At 39.7% G+C, this 15,692-nt stretch overlaps 2 protein-coding genes across 2 annotated transcripts; one reads left to right on the top strand and one right to left on the bottom strand.

Moving 5' to 3' along the window:
* Positions 1 to 128: 128 nt before the first annotated feature.
* Positions 129 to 3,295, bottom strand: LOC110736440 (leucine-rich repeat receptor-like protein CLAVATA2). Its single transcript, XM_021916658.1, has one exon. The coding sequence runs from the start codon at positions 2,550 to 2,552 to the stop codon at positions 345 to 347; it is 2,208 nt and encodes a 735-aa protein (XP_021772350.1). The 5' UTR covers positions 2,553 to 3,295; the 3' UTR covers positions 129 to 344.
* A 3,391-nt stretch (positions 3,296 to 6,686) lies between these two features.
* Positions 6,687 to 9,558, top strand: LOC110736438 (pentatricopeptide repeat-containing protein At1g09900-like). Its single transcript, XM_021916657.1, has one exon. It carries the CDS (start codon positions 6,892 to 6,894, stop codon positions 9,388 to 9,390), a length of 2,499 nt encoding a protein of 832 aa, XP_021772349.1. The 5' UTR covers positions 6,687 to 6,891; the 3' UTR covers positions 9,391 to 9,558.
* Positions 9,559 to 15,692: the final 6,134 nt, after the last annotated feature.

The following is a 15,692-nucleotide window of genomic DNA, read 5'->3' as shown; positions in this document are numbered from 1 at the left end:
TTACTTTCTGTATTTGGTAAGTTAATTTCCAATATTACCTTCAATATACACTTTACTAGAAATTCGGTAACAAAATTTTTATTAAACTTCTTTATAAACCTAATCAATCAAATGTGGCATATACTGCATTGGTGCATATTAACTAGAGGGAATACCATTGTCCATTTGTCTCATCATCCACTATACATGAGACTTTCAAACATGGTAATTCAAGCTAAGTTAAAGTTAGCTTAAAGCTAAAACTGTATCAATAAAAACATGACTTGCTTTCCTCCTTGGAGGACAAATCAAAGTCATATGAAACCAAACAGATATACAAAAGTTTTGTTCTCTGTACAATGCACCTAAATTTTTGACCTAAGAATATAGTTTCTTGATCGGGGCCAACAAAAGAGAGCGATCAAGGTCGCATAGAAGGTTACAGCAGCAGTTACACAAAAAATCCACACTGATATTGGCCCTTCCTCCATATCATCCCTGAACTTGTCTCCAGGAAGTGCAGGAATTCGTGGAGGTTGGCATTTTCCAGCAGATACCTCAATGCATAAAGCTGGATTCCCAGTAAATGCTTCGGGAAATCTCCAGTAACCCTGCTTCCTCGAAACAAATCCGGAGAGAGAGTTGTAGGAAAAATTCAGCGTTATTAGCTCTTGAAGGCTTGAAATATTGGCCAAAAGAGGGCCAGAAAGATAATTGTGAGACAGATCAATAGCCCTTAAATTCCACATCTTCTCTAAATCCACAGGAATCTGACCCACCAGAAGATTGTAGGACAAATTAAGATAATCTAAACCATGTAAAGTGAATAGACTCTCAGGTATCTCCCCATTCAGCTGATTATCTGACAGGTCAATTCCCACAGGTGAAAATAGACCATAAGCAAAACTCAGCTCATTTCGATCCATTACCATAACAGAAATTTGGATGATCTTACTTTTAACTGATACCAAACTCCCCTCAGTATTCATACCACCCGTAGCTGCATTGTTAAAACTCTTGCTGACGTTGAAGGTACCATCAGGTATAAAGCCAGAAAATCTGTTCCCTGAAAGATCGATTGTTTTGATGGACGGGAATGTAAAGAGCCAATTAGGAAGAGTACCTTCAAACTTGTTTTGAGCAAGTGACAAAAACTTGAGATTTAACCATTTGTTCATTGCATCATTTAGAGGTCCAGAGAGACTATTAGAGCTGAAATCCACTACTTCCAATGACCTGCATCCGGCTAAGGTTTGGGGTATTTGACCAGAGATCTTGTTGCTGCTAATATCTAGTATCTTCAAACTATTTAGTGCATCAAGCTCTGGTTGAATTTCACCAGAAAGACCGTTGTTGCTGAGTATCAATGCAAGGAGCTGGAAGCACCCGACAATGTTCAAAGGAATGGATCCTGTTAGAGAGTTGTATGAGAGGTCGATGACTTGGAGATACGTCAAATTCCCAATGCTCCCAGGAATAACCCCATTTATTGAATTGTGAGAGAGAAACAATGCCTGTAAACTTTTCAACTCCGTGATTTTTAGAGGTATGTTACCAGAAAATTGGTTGTGTGACAGGTCAAGAACAAGAAGCCCCGACTTGTCTGTTGTCTCAGCAATTTTGCTAGGAAGAGGACCTGACAACTGATTGTGACTCAAGTCCAAAGCAAGAAGCTTATCTGAGAACACCAGCATTGGCGAAATCCCATACTGCAACCCATTGTTGGACAGATTGAGCTGCCTCAAAGCTCGAAGTGAAGACATACAAGAAGGAATCCTTCCAACCAAAGAATTGTTTGCCAAGTTCAATATGCTAAGTGATTGCACACAGGCATTAAAACAAGGCAATGTACCCGATATACGATTAGAGGCTAGATTGAGGACCTCCAAAGATTGATGAAACCCACCAAGCTTCCCTGACAAACCATTCTCCGAAAGGTCCAAGTACTTGAGAGACTCCAACCGGAACATACTTTCTGGTATCTCCCCTCCAAATGAATTCGACCCCAAATCAAGTCTTTCAAGAAACCTCGAAAAATTACCCACCCACATTGGCAATTTCCCTCCCAAATACCTATTACCATTCAATGTAAGCTCCCTCAAATGCTTCAAGCTCCTCAATGAATCAGGAACCAACCCTCTAAGACCATTATGACTAATATCAACTACCCTTAAACTCAAAACACTTCCCAAACAAGGTGGAATCACAGAAGTAAAATTATTATGAGACAAAACAAGGGATTGAAGAGAAAATAGGTTGCATATACTATGACTGATACTCCCAGACAAGTTCATGGAGCTTAAGTCCATTGAAATGACCCGGCCGGTCCGGTTTTCACAGGTAATGCCGGTCCAATTGGAGCAATTGGACCCGACCCATGAAGCCAAACCCGGGCCCGGGTCAATAATCTTTGATTTGAACTCACTAAGTGTAGCTTTATCTTGTGGGTGAACATTAACAGCTGAAACTACACTAGGGTTTTCCAATATCAACAACATATACAACAAAAATGGCAATAAAATGCTACTAAATTGGAAAAATCTGCAAAATTTTAAACCCTTTTTAGTTTCCATTTACAATGAACAAACTTGGAAGCTTAATGGGTCCCAACAAATTAAACAAAAAACCCCCCGAAAAAAAAAAAAAAAAAAAAAAAACTAACAACCCATTTATTATAATCTTCAAACAAAGGTAAAGATAAGGTCTTTGAGACTAAAACGGAAACTCATGTAAAATTTTTGGTAAAAATGAAGCGGGTTTTTACCAGAAATAGGAAATAAGAAGAGAGAAAGAGAAGACCTGAAGTAGTAGCTGAACTGAGGTTGAAGCTGAAGCAGAGGAATTGAAGAAAATGAAGCTCATGTGACGAGGAAGAGGAACAAACATTCTTCTTTGTTGTCTACTTTATTGAAATTGGCCATTTTCAACAACATAATTACTAAATTAGAGAGTATAATCAAATGGTATAACGGAAAATTAAGCTCAGTTTCCAAGAAAAGGAAAGTGTAAATTAATTAATGAGGGGGGAATTATGAGAAATTCTGGGCATTTATTAGTAGTGATTAATAAAGGGTAAAGGTAATATTTAATGAATAGTGAAATATTCTTTCTTTCGGCAGCTTTGGCAATTGGGAGGGGCCCTTTTGTCTTTGCTTTGTTCTCTGTAAAATGGTTTGAGAGACTCTGAGTTGAGTGAGGTGTGTGGGTTGTGAGCCCCTCATCGGATGTGAAAATAAAAGTGTGTAAAGAGCATCTTTTGCTTTCTTTACCCTCTGCGTGATGTTCACGCATGCTCGGACATAGATACGATAATCTTACGGGTTAGCGATCCTCGCATTATGAAATTATGATTGTATTTGTACTCCTGTTATAAACTTATTATTATGTAATTTTCATAATCAACCAAGCATTTTCTAGGTCCTAGTATTATAATGTTATAGATGATTGCATTATACGAGTAGTATTACTAATATAGAGTAAACTTAATAAATAATCCGAAATAATACAATTGTTAACAAAAAATGTATTGAAGAGTGCCCAATAACACAAAATGAGTAGTAGTGTTCTAACAAGGATCTATGTGAAGTACTTTATTTCTCCTATAGAAAGGTAGAAACCATCTCAAAAAGATTGAAATTTGTAATGAATAAGTAAGAATGAAGGATCAATTGGAAATTGTTTTGTGTTTAGTTTAGTTTATGGAACATTTTAGTGTGTTATTAGACGAGTATTATGAACACTTTTTAGATTTTATAATTCATATGAAGAATATTTTTAAGTGGTTGATCAGGGAGGGTAATACACTCCTTAAGCGTGGCTGACAATTAGCATGAAAGCGCATTGTGCATGAACCAATTAGTTGGGGTAGTTATAGCCTTATAGGAAACATAGAGAGTAATTGATTTCATTTTTTCAATCAATCTGCCTAGGTCACCTCAATAGTTATATGTATCATCAAATTGATTTCATTATAAGTTAATAGGTTATAGACTTATAGGCGCCTTACAAAATGTACATGATAATTATGAAAATATGTATCATAGTTTTGAAGGTCAACTTAGCTATTAATTGAGGTAGTAAATTGCTTAAAATTTGTTTCATAAGTATTGTAATGTCTTTTTTCCAGGTTATTAAGAATTGCATTATGGGAGTAGTGGGGAATCACTAATGTAAGGTGGTGAGACATTTGGCAAATACCTCACTAGTATTAAAATACACAGAGTAGTAAATTAAAAGTACGAGAAAGAGAGAAAAAGGTGGTGTGGGCCGCATATATTTTTGTCAGCTTTACATCTACGTGAAAATAGAGAAAAATAAAAATAGGATCACATTCGTAGAAGCATAAAAAATACAATTGATTTTTTTTAAGTGCCACAGAGAGAGCACTTAATTTCAGTTTGATTACGGTTTCAAAAAAAAAAAAAGTAAATAAAAAAAAAATCAGCTTAATTACAATTTGAAATTAAATTTAAATTTGTATACTTTGCAATTAGTTTATCAAGGTGATAAAATGTTTATCTAGTGGCATTTCTGTCAAAATAAAAAAAAAAAAATCAATAACCTCTTTTTTTTTAATGGAAATAAATCAATAACTTTGCTAAATGTGAGTCCCACAAATGTTGATTATTTACGAAAAAGTAATGCTTACCAGGATATTTTGTTGATTTATTTACAGAAATACCCCTAGATAAATACTTCTTGTCTTTCACGAAGATTAACTAGGGTCCTCTCAATTCCAGAGAAAATACAAGTTGATCTTCATGATAAACAAAAAAAAAAATGTGTATCCAGTGCCATTAATGTAAAAAAAAAAATCAATAACTTTTATTAAATGCGGGTCCCACAAATATTTACGAAACTGTAATGACAACTATAATATTTTATTAATTTATTTAAAATAATGTCACTAAATAAACGCTTCTTGTTTATCACGAAGATTAAGTAGGCCCTTCTTAAGAAAAAAAAAAAAGAAAGATTAACTAGGCCCTCTCTAGGGCCATTTTTGGTTGAAGGAATTTGGAAGGAAAAGAAAAGAAAGGCAAGAGTTTTAATCATGTTCTCATATTTGATTGAATTAATAACACAAGAATTCAAAGGAAAGGAAGGAAAGTGGGAGGAAAGTTCCTTTACAAATTTTTAGCTTTCCTTTCCTCCCAAAATTGAAGGAATTCGACTGGAAATAGAAAAATAAAAGTTATCCTTTATAAAATTTCATTCTCTTCCCTTTATTCCCTTCCATCAATAACTTTATACTAAAGGCGAAACCAGAAATGACACTTGTCATTTTTTGGTTAAAAATTTTCCCGCCTTTGTTTACTATCCTTTTTTTATTTTTTTTTATTTTTTTTTTACCAAATTTTAATGACATCCATTTTATAACCTGCAATAATACTTATATTTCCATTTTGACAATGTATTTAATCCAATTATACTCAATTAATTTTTTTTTTACATATATTCTACTGTATATATTAGGAAACTTTTAGTTACAAAAATACTAACATAGATTAAAAATAAGGTATTTTAATGTATTGTAATATCAATCAATCAATAACTTTATACTAAAGGCGAAACCAGAAATGACACTTGTCATTTTCTGGTTAAAAATTTTCCCGCCTTTGTTTTCTTTCCTTTTTTTTTTGCCAAATTTTAATGACATCCATTTTATAACCTACAATAATACTTATATCCATTTTGACGACGTATTTAATCCAATTATACTCAATTAATTTTCTTACATATATTCTACTGTATATACTAGGAAACATTTAGTTACAAATATACTAATATAGATTAAAAATAAGGTACTGTAATTTACTGTAATATATTACTCCCTCCGTCCCATTATTTCGTGCCTATTTCTCAAAATACGGTAATTAAGGAAAATGATAGAAGTAGGGAAATATTCTACTGGAAAGAGAAAAAGTAGAGAATATTGTATGGGAATAATAAAAAGTAGAGAATACTATATGAAAAAGATAAAAAGTAAGTAATGATTTTTTGGGTATACGTGTATTTTGTATGGGAAAGATAAAAAATAAGTAATAATTATGTGCTATTTTTAGAAACAGGCACAACAATTTGAGAAACCCAAAAAGGAATACATGCACGAAATAATGGGACGGAGGTAGTATTATCCAAGATTATTATAATATTATCAAATTTTTTCTCCAACTTTTATCATTTGACAATACATTTATTTTAATTACATTTTGGTAGCATACTTTGTACAAATCTTAAAATTATATATAACTTTTATATGAACAACCGAACAAAATCATATATATTGGAAAATTCAATATAATTACTATAAACATTTATGTGATTATTAAAAAAAAAGATTCAAAAACCCCTACTACTCACTAAAAATATATTTAAAAAAGTTGATTACGGAATACTAATTATCCAAAAGTAAAATAAATTCAACTAAATTTTCATATAATACCGGTCAAAGTGTGTCAACAAAATATAAGGGCAAATGTATTATGTATATGAGTTTGTATATGGGTACTAACCAAAGCTAATATTTTTATTCATTTATATAAAACCTTATAGCTTCTAATTTCTATTACTATTTTATACAATCCAATTCAATAACCTTTACGTATTTGATATTAGTATAAATTAAAATTCAAGTTATTTTGTTACAAATATTATTTTTAGATAAATTATTGTTGAATTTACACCATTATTTATAATTTATTTGTTGTAAACTGTAATTATAACACGGTAACTTAACCTAATTAACCAAATATTGAAAAATAAAAACACCTTTTTTTTCCTTTCTATTCCCTTTCCTTCCTTTCTCTTCTTTTCCTTAAAAAACATCTAAAACACAGTAAATAGTTACCTCCTTGAGGAATTCGCCACCATTGATGAGCACCAAATCCGTCCACCTCTTTGCTGTTGCAGATGGGCAAAACCAATTTGATTCTGGGTTTAAAGTCACTCAAAAAGGGTAAATTTTCTTTCTTTCTCTCTTACCCAGAAATTTCTATCTTTCAATTTCACTTTCGAAATTTTGATCATTTTAATCCTGCTAATAAAACCCATTTCTTGTATAAAATTTATGCAAATGGGTTTCATTCTAATTCTATTATTAGTAACTCTGAAAGTAGTGTAGCTAGTTTTGAATGCTTCATAAACATATTTGATAAGCTGATTAATGATCGGCCTTTACCTCCCATTGCCACATTTTCTTCAATTTTGAAATCAATTCTTAAAGTTAGACATTATTCTGCTGCAATTCCCCTCTTTAATAAGTTGTATTTGTTGCACGATCAAATTTTGCCTGATTTGCGTGCTCTGAACATGAATATTGAGTGTTATTGCCGCTTAAATCAAGTCGATTTGGGGTTTTCTCTTCTGGGTAAGATCATCAAGCTAGGTTATGAGCCTGACATTGTAACATTCACCAATTTGATTCATGGATTATGTGCAATCAAGAATGGTGTTGATGCTGTTAAGCTTTTTTACAAAGTTATTGATCTGGGTTTACAGCTGGATTTATATAGTTATGGAGCTTTAATTAAGTGTTTGTTTAAAACCGGGCAAAATGCTGATGCATTGAAGTTGCTTAGGATGAGAAGACTAATGGGTTGCAAACCCGATATTGGGATATATCATATGATTATGTATGGCTTTTTTAAGGACAACCTAGTGTCTCAGGCTTCGGAACTATTCTCTGAAATGATCAGTGATGGTGTCTTGCCTACTGTCACCACTTACAACCTGTTAATATGGGGACACGGTAAATTGGGGCAATGGGATGAGGTATGGAGGTTATTGCGAGAAATGATTGATGCCGGAATTTCACCTAATATATACTCGTATAATATTTTAATCGGTAGGCTTAGTAAAGAAGGGAGGATGAAAGAAGTGGAGTGTGTTTTTGATATGATGATCGATTCTTGTCAAGTTCCAAATACTGTCACTTACAACTCGTTGATTGATGGATATTGTAAGAATGGTTTGATTGGTAAAGCAAGGCAGACTTTTGACACTATGCTTGATACGGGTTGTACACCTAATGTTGTAACCTACAGCTCCTTGATCGATGGATATTGTAAGCAAGGTTTGATCGATAAAGCAATGCAGACTTTTGACACTATGCTTGATATGGGTTGTACACCTGATGTTGTAACCTACAACTCCTTGATCGATGGATATTGTAAGGAAGGCTTGATCGATAAAGCAATGCAGACTTTTGACATTATGCTTGATATGGGTTGTACACCTGGTGTTATCACCTACAACTCCTTGATCGATGGATATTATAAGAATGGTTTGATTGATAAAGCAAGACAGACTTTTGACAGTATGCTTGATATGGGTTGTACACCTGATGTTGTGACCTACAGCTCCTTGATTAATGGATATTGTAAGAATGGTTTGATTGGTAAAGCAAGGCAGACTTTTGACACTATGCTTGATACGGGTTGTACACCTAATGTTGTAACCTACAGCTCCTTGATCGATGGATATTGTAAGCAAGGTTTGATCGATAAAGCAATGCAGACTTTTGACACTATGCTTGATATGGGTTGTACACCTGATGTTGTAACCTATAGCTCCTTGATCGATGGATATTGTAAGAAAGGTTTGATGGATGAAGCACTGCAGATTCTGGATACTATGCTTAGTAAGGGTTGTGCACCTGGTGTTGTAACCTACAGCTCCTTGATCGATGGATATTGTAAGAAAGGTTTGATGGATGAAGCACTGCAGATTCTGGATACTATGCTTAATAAGGGTTGTGCACCTGATGTTGTAACCTACAACTCGATCGATGGATATTGTAAGAAAGGTTTGATGGATGAAGCACTGCAGATTCTGGATACTATGCTTAGTAAGGGTTGTGCACCTGATGTTGTAACCTACAACTCCTTGATCGATGGATATTGTAAGAAAGGTTTGATGGATGAAGCACTGCAGATTCTGGATACTATGCTTAGTAAGGGTTGTGCACCTAATGTTGTAACCTACAGCTCCTTGATTGATGGATATTGTAAGAAAGGTTTGATGGATGAAGCACTGCAGATTCTGGATACTATGCTTAGTAAGGGTTGTGCACCTAATGTTGTAACCTACAACTCCTTGATCGATGGATATTGTAAGAAGGGTTTGATCGATAAAGCAATGCAGACTTTTGCCACTATGCTTGATATGGGTTTTACACCTGATGTTGTAACCTATAGCTCCTTGATCGATGGATATTGTAAGAAAGGTTTGATGGATGAAGCACTGCAGATTCTGGACACTATGCTTAGTAAGGGTTGTGCACCTAATGTTGTAACCTACTGCTCCTTGATTAATGGATTTTGTAAGCAAAGAGGGATGGATGATGCCATGCGTCTATTTAAAGAGATGTCTAGTAAATGGCAAACTCCAGATGCAATCACTTACACTTAAAGGATTTTGCAAGGTCAAAGAAGTCAGAATCGCGCTTTCTCTTTTTTGTAAGATGCAAACTAGTGGTGATGTTCCTGATCTTGTCATTTATAATATTTTGTTACATGGTCTTTGCAAAGACCATCAGCCTAAAGATGCTATATAACTCCTCAGGGAGATGATCGATCACATAATAGTGCCTAATACAAGTATTCAAAAATACAACCGCCTCATTAACAGCATTGAACGATGCTCAACTTGATGATCTGATGCTATTTCTCTAGCAAATTGTCACACTTAAACATGTAGCTTAGTTTTATACACAGAATAAATTCAGAAGTTCTGTGTAAGGCTGGACTTGTAGCCGAGGCTGGAGGAGTTAATCTGAAAACTGAATGCAATTGGCTGCTTGCGTAGGTTCATGACTACTAACCATCAGCAAGAAGGTACTGCAATTTAACGGCTAGAAATGGTGGTTGAAAGGGGGTCTGGTGTACTCCTAAGTTCTTCCTTGATAGGTGACTAGTTGACTTGTTCTGGATTATTAACTCCATCCTCAATCCAACAGATTCCTCGAATTCATCTTGGGATAGATATCTAAATCTCTGAATCTGAAGTCTTTCAAGGGTGTGGCAGATGAAGTACCAGTTTAGTATATGTGCCAGAAGTTGCATGGGTATTCAACTATTCTCTGCTTGAAAGAACTTTTTATGTGACTGATTCATCTTTTGTCATCCTCTTTGAACTGAAGCATTATGAGTTTGAGGATAATTATAGATATACTTGACTGCTCCTTTAAACATATTGTGAGAATAACCTATAAGCATTATGAGTTTCAGGATAATCATAGATATATTTGACTGCTCCTTTAAACATATTGTGAGAATAACCTATAAGCATCAGCAATATACTTATATACATGGTCTGTTTATTCTGTATATATCACCCTTAGCCTTCAGCCTTAAATTAAAATCAGTCTACTCATGCTAAAATGGCGTCTTCATCAATTTCCCTCCATAGCTAGTGTTTGGGTCCAATTTAGTCCATTGGGCTTAGGCATTAAATGATCCAATTAAAAGCCCAAGGTCAAGGTTCATCTCTCCAATTGTGCTAAAGTCAAAGATCAACCCTCAAGGCAAACCAATTGGGCTAAGGCCCAACTTCTCCATGTATGAAGAGGTATAAAAGCCATCAATATTACATTCTGATAGATACTCATTCATTCAAGCAAAGCCTCAAGCAACAAATTCTCTTGCATAGTGTTCTCTTTCTACACATTGTACTGACTTTAGCATCGGAGGGGCCTTCCTCGGCAACACCCCCGAGGCTAGTTTACGTGTGTTTACTGTGCAGGAAACCTTCGGCCCAACATTACTTGGACCGAATCTAGTCTTCCCCGTTTCATCGGACCTTCGGCAAGGTCCCATTGTTTTCATCCGAAACAATTTGGCGCCGTCTGTGGGGAGGACTTTCAAAAATCTTTAAGCCAAATTTCTAACCAAGATCATCTTGCAATAATCTTAGTAGCAATGGCTAAGAACCGCAAGAGTAAAGGCCTCCGTCAAGGAGCGGGCGAAAAGCCTAAAACCCCTACACCATCACCCTCGCCGGACCGGAACTCTCCCAAGGGTGCCAGCTCGGGGGGAGGATCATACAAGGAGGATTCCCTTTCTCCCGTAATTCATGACTCTCATCATAGGCCGAGTCACTCTCGGTCTAGCAGGGGTGAGTCCGATCACAGGACACATTCAGTGCCCCAAAGCCAACCATCGACTGTGCGCCCTCATTCCCATACTCGGCCGAGGACCCCTTTGACGGGGCCCAGCTCGGAGGAGGTGGCAAGAGCGCTGGCAGTGCTCATGGAGGCGATGAGGGCACAAAATATGCCACCACCTCGTGATCGAACTCCTCCGCATACCCGGCATCAGCGGAGGAAGCTAGACCATGATGGTGGGAAGCTTCCTTCCTTCCGGGAACTGGAAGAGTGGGAAGAGGATACCTGGAAAAATGAAAAAAAGAGGAAAAAAAACCCTCAATTTTAAAAGGATCCTCATCCTCCCGACCAGAAACGCATAAGAGCAGCAGCTCAGCTTCTCGGCCAGAATCTACTCACCGAGAACCTGAGACTGTTCGCCGAAGCGTCCTCGACCGACTCGGCGGCAAGGAACCGAGCGTGCGCAGTCGCCTCTCGTTCCCTGCGGCCGAGGCCCAGACTTCCCAGCCAGGGACGAAAACCACTCCTACCTCTCTAAGAGGGCGGAGCGCGGTCCCTTCGGCTAGGAACAAGGGCAAGGCCGTTATGCTACCCGCCAGTTCGCCATTCGAGCAATGGATACTGGAAGAGCACGTGCCCACGGTTAAAATACCGTCGCACATCACATATGACGGGACCTCGGATCCGAAGGATCACGTGGCCTCGTATGAGACTCATATGCATCTTTGCCCCAGATCCGAAGCGACTTGGTGCAAATATTTCCCAACCACTCTCAAGGGGGTTGCGCAAGCGTGGATCTCCAAGGGAGTAAAGCAAGGCTCCATAACAGGGTGGGATGATCTGTCCTCCAAATTTAGGAGCAAGTTTTCCACGGCAAACCGCCGAGAGAAGACTACTGCAGAACTCATGAGTCTGCAACAGGGGGAAACCGAAAGCCTCCGAGACTATCTGACCCGTTTCAGTAACGAGTCATCCAGCGTCTCTCAGCTGGACCAGGGGCTAGCCGTTTTTGCAATGCAGAATGGCCTTCAGCCCGGGAAGTTCCTAGACTTCATGGTCATGCATACCCCGCAGACCTTGGAGGAAGCTCTGAATGCCTCGGATAAGTTCATCCGAGCCGAAGAATGGAACAAAGCGAAAACCCAACCTCAATTTGGGGGAGGGAAACAAAGACAAATAACCTTGTCTGAAGGCCAAGGCCATAAGGCAAAGGGAAAGTCAAAGGCCTCGGAGCAATCTTCGGCCAGCGACCCAAAGAAGGAAAAATCTGCCTCATACACAGGCAGATACGAATCCTACACTCCGCTCTCTCTTCCACGCGCCAAAATTTACAGCGTGACGAAGGAGGAGCAGAGTTACCGAAAGCCGAGACCACTCCCAGAGTGGTATCAGCGAAGAAATAAAAATCAGTGGTGCGAGTTCCACGAGTCTCCGGGACACAACACTGAGGAGTGTACCAACTAAAGGACCAGATAGAGGACATGGTCCGGAAGGGATACTTGAAAAAATACATCACGGATCACCGCGAGAAAAAAGAATCCGAGAAGTCAGCAAAGGACTCTCGGCAAGACCTCGACTTCCCCCGGAAGAACAGTAAAAAGCCGGAGGGGAAATTCCCTCCGATCAATGTTATCTCGGGAGGAATATACTCTCGGAGGGAGCACAAGCGACACCTTAGAGCTTTGACTCACCAGGTGAACAACGCTGACATTCAATCTCCCCAGTCGCCGGTGCCGAACATGACGTTCACAGCCGCCGACTGCCGGGGGATAACGTTCCCTCACGAGGATCCGTTGGTGATCATCGCCACGGTGGCCAACCACGACGTCAGTAAGGTCCTTGTTGACGGTGGCAGCGGAGCAAACATTCTGTTCCGAAAGGCCTACAATCAAATTAAGCTGAAGCCCAAGCACCTTACGCCGGTACCCTACCCGGTATCCGGGTTCAACGGGGCTTCAACTTATCCAGATGGGAAGGTGACACTTCCTGTCACCATCGGCTGCGATGAGGCAGCTAGGAATGTCATGATTGATTTTTTGGTCATTGACGTTCCTTCGGTGTACAACGTGATTTTGGGGAGACCCATAATTCATGAGATCCAAGGGGTCGTCTCAACTTATCATCAGCTGATGATTTACGTCTCAGACGCCGGCTTCCCCGAAAGGATACAGGGCAACCAAAAGGACGCCCGAAGGTGCAACTACCTCAAGCCATCCAGTAGTCGCCCAGATGACGACAAGGATGAGGAGGAGAAAGAAAAAGAAAGAGAGCTAAGCACAAAAAAGCCGAAAGGCCTAAGTGCTTCGGCCCAAGGATCTGTACCCAGAGGTAAAGGGCTCGAAAGGGAAAAGGCTAGCTCTTCAGCTGAGCCGCAAGACTCAGAGAGCCAGCCGAAGAACAAAAAGACTGGGACACCTGCTGACATAGGCAGCAGGCCAGATTATGAAGAGTCCAGTCCATCAGCAATGGACATGGACCAACAGACTGAAATAGTTGAGTTGGCCGAAGGAGACGTAGAGAAATGTGTAACAATCGGGATGGACCTTGATCCGAACACCCGTTGTGAACTTATTCAGCTCCTTCGGGACAACAGAGATGTGTTTGCTTTCTCGGCAACTGATATGCCCGGGATAAGTCCAGACCTCATCTCCCATAAGCTTAATGTTGACCCAACGTGTCGACCAATTAAGCAAAAGAAGCGGAATTACTCCGCTAATAAGAACCAAGACATCGCAGCCGAGGTCAAAAAATTGCTGGAGGCAGGCTTCATCGAGCCTTGCCAATATCCAGAATGGCTGGCAAATGTGGTGATGGTTCAAAAGGCAAATGGTACCTGGAGGATGTGCGTTGACTTCACGGACCTAAATAAGGCTTGTCCGAAGGATTTCTATCCCTTGCCGAGGATCGATCAGCTAGTCGATTCGACGAGTGGCCATGCCTTGCTTAGTTTCATGGACGCATTCTCGGGGTATCATCAGATCTTCATGCACCCCGACGGTCGAGCAAAGACAGCATTCGTCACGAACGCTGGGGTGTACAATTACAAAATGATGCCCTTCGGATTGAAAAATGCGGGGGCAACCTATCAAAGGCTGGTGGATCAAGTTTTTGCCGATCAAAAGGGCCGAAACATGGAAGTCTATGTCGACGATTCGATCGTCAAAAGCAAAAAACCTGAGGACCATGTTAAGGACCTGGCTGAAACTTTCGCCACCTTAAGCAAGCATCAAATGAAGCTGAATCCGAAGAAGTGTGTCTTCGGCGTGAAGTCAGGGAAATTCCTTGGGTTCATAGTCAGCAAAAGGGGGATTGATGCCAATCCCTCCAAAGTCAAAGCGGCGCTCGACCTTCCTGAGCCGAAAACAAAGCGGGATGTTCAGCGGCTCACCGGAAGAATGGCAGCCCTCTCGAGGTTCATTTCCAGAGCTTCGGATAAGGGGTTACCTTTCTTCAAAGCCCTGAAACTCCCGAAAACAAAAGAGCTCGTTTGGGAGGAAGAGCAAAAAGACGCCTTTAAACAGCTTCGGGAGCATCTGGCTCAACTCCCAATGCTGGCTAGCCCAGCTGAAGGAGAAACTTTGTACCTGTATGTGGTCGTTAGCCCAGCCACCATCAGCGCAGTACTGCTGAAGGAAAAAAGTAAAAGTCAGCAACCGATCTACTTTGTCAGTCATACACTGACGGATGCCGAGACTCGCTATCCTCTACTCGAGAAAGTCGCTTTCGCGGTAGTAGTAGCTGCTCGGAAGCTGAGGCCCTATTTTGATTGCCATCAGATATTGGTCTTAACTGATCAGCCGTTGGAAAAAGTTCTCGGCAAGGTTGAAAAATCTGGTAGGCTAGCCAAGTGGGCTTTTGAGCTCACCGAATTCAGCATCAGCTACCGTCCGAGGGCTGCCATTAAGGCTCAAGCTCTAGCGGATTTCTTGGCCGAATGCTCATACCAAGAAGCGCTAGACAGTGAAAAGAAAGTCTGGACCGTGTTTATGGATGGGTCTTCCACCGAAAATGGTTCGGGGGCAGGAGTAGTGATAACTTCTCCCGAAGGCAAATCCTTTGAGTATGCACTAAAATTTTCTTTTAAGGCCTCGAACAACGAAGCCGAATATGAGGAAGCAATCGCCGGCCTAGAATTGTGCATCTCCCTGGAAGCCGATCATGTCTGCCTGAAAACAGACTCTCAGCTAGTTGCATATCAGATCAGCGGCAGCTACGAGGCCAAAGAGCCCTCCATGATAGCTTATCTTGCCAAGATCAAGTCAGTCATTGCAGAGCTGAAAACTTTTGAGGTTCAGCTGATCCCAAGGGGTCAGAATACTCAAGCCGATGCACTTTCCAAACTTGCCAGTTCATCTCTTACCGAGCTGAACAGATCTGTATATGTAGAAGTGCGTCGAGAGAGAAGTGTCGACGAAGCACCTGAAGTGTGCTGCGCTGACCCAGAGCCTAGTTGGATGGACCCCATCCTAGCTTTCAAGCTTCGGGGAGAAACTCCCGAAGATAAAGCTTTGGCCTCCAAGATGAAGAGAACCAGCTCAAGGTTCATTGTCTTCAGGGGGGAACTTCTGAAAAAGTCCTTCTCAGCCCCATTGCTGAAATGCGTGGGACC

The sequence above is a fragment of the Chenopodium quinoa genome, unplaced genomic scaffold (assembly GCF_001683475.1).
Source record: "Chenopodium quinoa cultivar QQ74 unplaced genomic scaffold, ASM168347v1, whole genome shotgun sequence".
Classification (NCBI taxonomy): domain Eukaryota; kingdom Viridiplantae; phylum Streptophyta; class Magnoliopsida; order Caryophyllales; family Amaranthaceae; genus Chenopodium; species Chenopodium quinoa.
The sequence above is the reverse complement of the archived record's forward strand: the minus strand, read 5'-3'. Positions and strand labels throughout refer to the sequence as shown.